The 8,128-nt window shown below is 48.1% G+C and overlaps 2 protein-coding genes across 3 annotated transcripts in view; one reads left to right on the top strand and one right to left on the bottom strand.

The window, feature by feature from the left end:
* Nucleotides 1-1,875: 1,875 nt before the first annotated feature.
* On the bottom strand, nt 1,876-6,898 carry LOC104838413 (hydroxysteroid dehydrogenase-like protein 2). Of its 2 annotated transcripts, XM_010578144.1 has the most exons (4): nt 4,809-5,252; nt 4,187-4,406; nt 3,323-3,451; nt 1,876-2,863 (listed from the first exon to the last, which is right to left on the bottom strand). In XM_010578144.1, exons 2-4 carry the CDS (start codon nt 4,239-4,241, stop codon nt 2,748-2,750), a joined length of 300 nt encoding a protein of 99 aa, XP_010576446.1. In that variant the 5' UTR covers nt 4,242-4,406; nt 4,809-5,252; the 3' UTR covers nt 1,876-2,747. The 2 variants fall into 2 exon arrangements, 1 of the variants encoding a protein (XP_010576446.1); XR_775060.1 differs by lacking the exons at nt 1,876-2,863; nt 4,809-5,252 and adding an exon at nt 6,644-6,898 and having other exon boundaries at nt 3,292-3,451; nt 4,187-4,384.
* A 435-nt stretch (nt 6,899-7,333) lies between these two features.
* The window catches only part of LOC104838449 (hydroxysteroid dehydrogenase-like protein 2), a 22,374-nt gene continuing 21,579 nt past the window's right edge, over nt 7,334-8,128 (top strand). The window contains exons 1-2 of the mRNA XM_010578188.1: nt 7,334-7,348; nt 7,532-7,857. Coding sequence (XP_010576490.1) covers nt 7,334-7,348; nt 7,532-7,857 — 341 coding nt within the window. The remainder of the gene's footprint in view (nt 7,349-7,531; nt 7,858-8,128) is intronic.

Genomic DNA, 8,128 nt, shown 5'->3' with positions numbered 1-8,128 from the left:
AGAAACAGCTACACCCCAGTAAAAAATACTGGCTCTGTGTATTATTGCTTGAGTTAGTTACATTTAGTTATTGCTTAACTTTGCTATATAAAACAACATCTTATTCTAGGATAGAATGCTGCACAGCACTAAGATCAACCAACACTCCATTTTAAGGACAGCAATTTGGTGGGTTTGATTTTTGTCGAAGTTTTAACCATTCAGGCTAGCGTTCTTCCAAACCAAGTCTCTCCCTGACAACAAAGCATTACACTCTCACTAATTATTTTGGTGGGACAAATGAGTATGACAAGTCCTGGTGCTCTGTCACCAAGAAGTACACCCTCACTCCTGCTCTGGAGATGGGACGTTGTAGCGGAGGCGAGGGAAGGGAGGCGAGAGGCTGCAAGGCACAGATACAGGTTTTGCTGTTGCCGCAAACCTGCTTATCCCATCCTTTCCCAGTCTTGAACCCTAGTAAGAACAGAAGAAGGTACTGGTGCGCGTTAGCAAGTCTTGCCTTTAGCAAGCCTGGTGCAAGCCTGGCAGCACCACAGCATTTCGCGGTGCCCGGGGGCTGCGGGTGCAGCCGTCCCCGGGTGTCTGCGCTCCCGTGTGCTGACTGCTCCCTCTGCTGGCACCGGGCCGCTGGATCCTTCCCAGCTCCACTCAAAATGGGGAAGAACCCACAAGCGCGGGAGCTGAAACCGTACTGCAGAGGCGGGAGAGGAGACTTCGAAACAGAGCCCTTGGGCACATGAGGCATGAGCTTGCATTTCCTTCGCAGTGCGGCGAGCCATCAGTCCTGTTCATTACTGTCAGCAGCATGCAGATAGTGTCTGTGTTGCACATGGGTCTTAGAGCACTTTCCTCCATTATCAGCCGGAGCTGTCACCCAAAGAACCTGTAGCTTTCTCTCCAGTTACTCACAGTAGCAGAACAGCCAGTTTGTTTAGTCACTTCATTTTTATGGGCCTCAAAAGCTGTGAACTGAGCAACAGATTAAAAAGAAACACATTTCTGCCCTCATGGAAAAATCCTCTGCAGAATGCAAATACCAGCAGTAATTCCTCCATTACAGCACCCATTGTAGCTTTTGTCCTAACAGTGCACAGCAGACTCTTTTTCAGCTATTTTTGTTTACAGCGGAAGCCCCAGGAATGGCATAATATAAATGTTCGTAATGCAAGGATCAAATATCCCTAACACTCAGCATCAGCTGGTCCCACAGCACCCATCCCATGGCACAGCCACCACCCCACTTATCCTAAGGACTCAGAGGCGAAGGCAGTGGGATACCTACCCACACACTCATGATGCTGCCTCCAGAATGCACACTTATCTTGGGTCAAGTAGCACAGTGTAAATACACTTAATTGAAAACCAGAGGTCCAAGTATTCTGTTTTTCTTGCTAATGAATTGCTTGTCCTGTTGGGCGTGAATCCGTAACCACTTATACTAATCAAAGTGCGGGATGTGGTAGTTCCTGCCCTCCTCTCCCTGGCCTAAGCAATTAATTACAGAATGGCATCAGTGGTCAGGCACAGCCCTGATCTGGCTGCCAGTAGCAGTCAGTATTCCCCAGAGCAGCATGGTAAGCTCTCACTCTTCCATCATGCAAACAACACTACTGATGTGCTGGAGAGAGAAGAAACACAGCCACGTTGTGCTGCCTTGGATCCATCTCCAACAAAAGCACTTCTCTTCTAAAGATGACACCTTTCTCTAGGATTACACAGGCATCACAGTACATCACCAAATGACATTCACAACTACCAACCATTTTGTGCAAGAGCGGTATTACTGACTGCACAAGAAACACACACACCATTAACTATAGACGCAAGCAGGGAAGCAAATAAGCACATTCTTCCCTCAGGTACCAGGACATAGTTAATATTGAATTGGATGCTGCACACCTTTCCCCTCCACCCCTGCAATACTGAAAACCAAAAAGCTTTGGCAGAAAAGTTGCACAGAAGGGAAAACTGGAAAGGCATGGTGTTGATGGTGAAATAGGTGTGAAATTAAACAACCTTGCTCCCAATACCTGAGTTCTTTGATCTGCTTCAGTTCTTACGGTGTTACAGGACAGTGTTTGGAAATGTACTATCAATATGTATGCTCACTGGCAAAACACTTTCTAGTATCTGTAGGTTTCAAAAGATGTTTTGTATTTTGAGGTGATTCCCCAAAGAAAATTTATGTGACCATACTTTGCACACAAGCACATACATTGTGTTTTCCAATAGCTTGGGATCATCACCCTTTTTTAATAACATCTGATAGAGATGGTCAGTTCCTACAAGTTTTGTGAAACCAGTACAGGAGAGAAAAGTGCTATTTGTCTTCCAGTCAGAGGAAAAGTTAGTGCTGAGTTCAACTCTTACAGTACACTGGACACATGTTGTGCATCCCCTAATCCTGGGATCACAACTCACATCTCATTAGACAACAGCTAATTCAAAGACAAGATAACATTCTAAAAAATAAAGTCCTATTAGGTCTACATCTCACAGTAACAGAGGACAGTTTGCAATCAGAGGAAAAAGTGAAAATGAAAAAAACTATCCTTGAAACATCAGAATTTTGGGACGTAATTTTTGTTTTAATCGTTATAGCAAGTTTTAAGGAAAAGCGTGTTCGTGGTTGGGCACTGCAATCTAACAATTACAAATTTTATTGATACTTATACTGCATCAAAGAAAAATTGAGGACTGGTGTATTAAAAGAGCATTATAGTTATATATGAAAGGCCACTATTCCACTAGTGTTCAAAAACGAACTGTGGCAGCATCTTTCCCAGACTCATTGCTACCAGGACTGTGTCACCTTTAACACTTAATTTTCCTGACATGAAGGCCGGGGTTGGCTTTAGTTTACCTAAAAAGAAGACACAGAACCATCAGAAAAAGAAAAAGGAACTGGAGACAGCCCGTGCACAGGAAAATGTAATGCTACTACAGCGAGACCTAGCAGCTATATCGCTACCGAGCTCTGCTGTTAAAAGCAGTGCCCATTTAGGAGACACACATTAGAGATGTGCAGAACCGCAAGTCCAACAGATCGACTGGATTCTTTCTGAAGCTACACTCGTGGCTACAATTTCAGTACCTGGTTAACAAAAGCGGTACAAGCTTTTGTGCTCTTGCTGCTCACAGAACAGCAGAGCTCAGAGAAATCCAAGGAGTTCTATCCTACACCTTCACTTGCGCCGCGGAAAGCCGAAAACTCCTCCCTCCCAGGACCACAAAGCGAGGAGGCTGTCCATTCGCCCATCAGCAGAAGGTTTTCTGGGCGCTGGCACCTGCGTCCGCCCTGGCAAATGCCTTTGTCACTCACCTGTGAACATTTTCACAAAGTCAGCACTCGACATGCTCATAACCACATCGGCCGTCACAGGAGGCTTTCCGAAACCGGCGCTGCCGCCCTTGGTTTTCAGGTCAATGTACCAAGTGCCTCCGTCATCACCTGAACAGACAGTGGGGAGAGGTGACAAGGCAGCAAAGAGCGCTGTGCCCTCCCTACTCCTCCCTGCCAGACGGACGCCGCCGTGTCCCTTTGGAGCAGTTACTCCATCGTACGTACGCTGGCGGGGCTCTGCAAGAAGTTACCACTTGCCCCACGTCCTGCGTGCACGCAAAGCCAGCCTCTGGCAGACGCCCCGCGGCACCACGGATCGGGGACACGGGCAGAAGCGCCCGACAGCAGCACTTTGCTGACAGAGCTGGTGGCAGCCGGCGCTCTCAACATGACCCTGCGAGCCCCCCTGTCTATCGCCACGCTAACCCCGTGCCGCAGGGCCAGCACCGCGACAAAGCCTGCCTGCCTGTGCCGGCAGCGGCAGCAGCTTCCCGCGTGTGCTGAAGCTGGTCCTGAGAAGGAGCATCACAGGGGAGAGAACGACGGGAGCATCACAGGGGACAGAACGAAGGGAGCATCACAGGGGAGAGAACGAAGGAAGCATCACAGGGGACAGAACGAAGGGAGCATCACAGGGGAGAGAACGACGGGAGCATCACAGGGGACAGAACGAAGGAAGCATCACAGGGGACAGAACGAAGGGAGCATCACAGGGGACAGAATGAAAGGAAAGGGGGTCTGTTCCTGGATCAGCTTGAAAAGGTGAGTGTTTCTGCCTGAAAACACCATGCGCCTTCTGCTAGGAGCATGAGCACAGGAAGGTTTTACAAGCGATGGTCTTACCAGATAATTCAAACTGAAAGACACCCTGAGTGCTTCTCACATACTCTTCGCTCATTGCCCCCTGAATAACTCTGAATGTTTCTGCAACAGGACTCAACGGCTTGGCTGGAGCAGGTTCAGTGTTCACCGTAGCTCCATCTGGTCCTTCACGCTGGGATCCGCTTAATTTCCTCTCTTCTTTGAATGCTTGGGAAGCACCTACAAGAAAGAGATTGTTTTTCTCTTTCAAATGCAAAACACTTTAAAACTGCATATAGAAACATGCCTAGAGAATTCCGTTTGAAAAGATTTAAACTTCCCAGTAGGGAAAAGGAGTATTTTTCCATTTCAGTATTAATGCTGATAAAGGATGGGGTTTGCACCTGGGAATCTGAACAGGTGTAGAGCACTAAAGGTAATTCTGCAATATATTTCACTTCCTAATACATCAAAAAAAAATTCTAATTCTGATTGTTCACAGTTAATTACCAAGGCTTACACAGCACGTTGTTTTCTAATGCAATCCATACACTCCTGACAGCACTCACAAAAAAACCAAACCAACAGTGTCTTTAATAAATAACTCTTTCACCTCAAAACACTTCTGTCTTGTCTATCTTGCTAAGAACATGAATGTTTTCACTAATTCTTCTGCAAAGGCTTCTAAGCTGTAAATCAATTCACTGCTTTAATCAGCATTTTACTATACTGCAGTCAACACGTACAGTTAACAATAAAGGACAGCATTGGCAATTTTTACAAGGCTGATCAAGTTGAACACCCTCTAAAAATGTTGTAGAAAGTCTCTTAGGTGGCTTAAGTATCAAAAAATTGTTAGGAGTATCCCGTGAGCCCCTACTAAATAACCAGCATTGGGAGGCCCAGGGAACTAACACCATCTGTCCCTGCAGAACAGTCCTCGTGCGATCGCTCAAACAGTATTTCCAAGGGAAAGGGACTCTGTTCAAACTTTGCCTCCTCTGCCTTTCTCTTATCCCTATTTTGGCGCTCCTGCAAAACTTGTTCAGCGTTATTAGTTGCCCTCCAACTTGACACACTACAATTCTGAAAAAGCAAAAACGATGCTTTTCTAAGAAAAGATTTCTGCATTTTGTCTCAGAGACTGTAAATCATGCAAGTTTCATGTACAAAGCAACAGAGACTGTTTTTTGCATAAATTTATCAAGACAGATCATATGACACTCCTGCAAAATGTTCTGTTTGCCATTTAATTTCTTTTTCCAGCAATTTTTGCCTATTACATTCAGTATAAAGAAGGATTCTTGAAAATAAGGCACTGATTATAAACCATGAAAGTTTCCAAGTCCTGCAAGAGGTAACATTCTTTCCCTAGCTATAAGCAGAGCGGCTCCACAGCCACTTCCATAAATCTTACCCTCTAAATGGGCAAAGGGGTTTGCCAAATAGCTTGAATGGAGTCCAAATTCTTGGGAGAAAAAAACCCCCAACCATCTTGAAATCCAGAGCGCATTCATTATCACCAGAAATTATCAACTTGGGCACACAATGCTTTCCATACCACATCTTTCTGTCTTCACTGCTACCGTCAAAACTAGAAGCCTTTTTAAATTGCAATGAAAAGCATTTGAAGATGAGAAACCATGTCATTAGCTGGTGCGTAGTAATATATACATTGTTCTGAGCGACAAAAAAAGTAGTTTTGAGTTGGGGAATTTCAATAAATTTAATTTATTAGGAACTGATATAAATATGTAATTATTTTGTTATTAAGAAATAAAAACAAACACACACTTTGAACAACCCACCTCAACCCCCCACCACACACTTTTCCTCCACCCTCATTATAACAAATTCTTAAAGTTTGAGCCAAATTCAGGAATTGCTTCTAGTAACAGTGTACCCAGAAATGTTCTTAGCCTTTGTTACGTATCCAAATGTTATTTAATATTCCAATCAAATAGTAGTGTGTTTAAGGGGAATATTTTAAATATAATGATTCTACTCATAAAAATTCTCATCTTAATATCTTGAAATAACAGCACTGTGCATTAGGGTGCACAGTTTTTAACAGGGAACAGATGGAGGAAATGATACCAATCCAGGCCACGGGGTAGGCATATCACTGATCTATGGCGCTGGCATGCTAGGTGATCTTGGATAAGCGTTTTTCTTCTGCTTGCCTTACTTTCCACCTGAAAAACTAGATTTTTCTACCTATTTCTATATCAATTTTAAAATATATTCATTAAAAACAGTGCTTAAGACTTGAGTGATGGTAAAATGCCAAGTGACACTCAAATACACAGGAGGCTGGAAGGGCAGAACCAGAGCAGGGCAGAAGCAGAGACAGCGGTCCACAATGGCAGGGGGAGCAGCGGCAGCCAGGGAGGTGTTGCTGCAATGCCACGGCAGCGGCTGCCTAAATCAAAAGGCTGACGGGCAAAACGCCTGACCCCGCAAAGCTGAGGATGCAGTTTTTGGAAGAGAAGGGTGTACTACGTTCTTCTGTGAGCCGCTGTGGCAGTCACGGGCTAGCTCTGCTCCAGGCTGCATGCTGCACCGTCGGAGGGAAGGGCAGATTTGGGGGGTGCCTGCCCCTCCGCAGGACCCCAGGCGCAGACGCAGGGGGGCTCAGCCCGGGGTAAACCCGTGCTCCCCTGCGGCTCATCACCTGGAGTGAGGGGGGTGAGCTGCGTGGGGCTAACGCGCAGGCACCAGCAAAACTGCAGGCAGCCAACGCACGAGCGAGTCTTCCGGCTTCCGTGGCGCCTTTTCCAACGTTCTCTGCTTCTCACGCCAAAAAACCCCCCGGGAGGTCAGCTCACCCTCCCGGTGCAGAAAAAAGCCCCATCGCTCCATTCCCCCTACTAACTACCGGAGAGAAAACAACACTTGAGGGCAAGAAGGCCGAGCGCGATGCCTAGGGCTTCTCCTGCAGGTACCTCTGGGCACGGCTGAAACCAGCAGCTCTCCACACAGGCACGACGGCTCGCTCACACGGAGCTCGTTGCAGGCACGAGGCTGACGATCCTGGCACGGAGCTGTCACAGTCCGGCCCGTGTTCCTCCTTACTTGGGCCGAGTGCCGGAGACAGGCTGAAGGAGAGTCGTGCCGGAAGAAGGTCTTCTCAGCAAAGAGGCTTTGCTTCCATCCGCGCAGGATGCCAACCCTGGGAAAGCAAGCGGCATGAGAGACGGTCCAGTTGCAAAGTATTCAGGCAGCCCTTGGCCCCTTCGGCTTGGTCGTGCGTGGCTCCCGCAGGAGTCTGCAGCCCTGTGACAGCGGGAACCGCAGTGACAGCGGAACAACAACTACCATTACGTCAACAGGCAAGGACCAGCGCATCTGCTTGTGGCTTAACGTGACTTCTGTTTACGCCGGCAGAACGGTCCGCCTCAATCCTCACAGCGGGTTCAGACCCACCGGGTGGCTTCCCCTTCCAGCACCAGCTCCCTGCGAAGCCCGAGCCCCTCTCAGGGTGTCGCGCAGGATCTCTGCACGAAAGCTGAAGGGGGGAGAAACAAGCCGAAGGGGGAAGCTGGCGGAAGATCTGCCAACCGCAGCAACGGGCGGGCAGCACGCACAGGGCAGGAGGAGGTCAGAGCCGCCATCAGGCAACAGAGGGAGCAGGAGACGACGTGGGAAGAGTTACGTGCGGCCGCGGCCGTGCAGGATTCGGAGGCGAGGGCCGACCTCACGGTTCCCGTGAGGTAAGAGGGGCACGAGGCGGGGAGGTGAAGGAGGGGACGGGTACGGCTGGGCGAGCAGAAGGCAGGCGATCGGGCCGCGGGCATTCTGGTGAACTGGGGAGGCAGAAGGCGAGGTGGAGGCAAAGGCTGCCGTGATTTGAGCGGGACCAGAACCGAGTTCAGGTCAAAGCGAAACTTCGCCCACCCAGCAGAGAACGAAAGCCTGTCGCAAACCGCTCGACTCCACAGAAGGTGACAAATGGGTGTCTAGACACAAAGGCCAATAGGCTTG

The sequence above is a fragment of the Haliaeetus leucocephalus genome, unplaced genomic scaffold, assembly GCF_000737465.1.
Source record: "Haliaeetus leucocephalus isolate CR32 unplaced genomic scaffold, Haliaeetus_leucocephalus-4.0 Scaffold605, whole genome shotgun sequence".
NCBI lineage: Eukaryota > Metazoa > Chordata > Aves > Accipitriformes > Accipitridae > Haliaeetus > Haliaeetus leucocephalus.
This window is presented reverse-complemented; position numbering and strand designations above follow the sequence as displayed.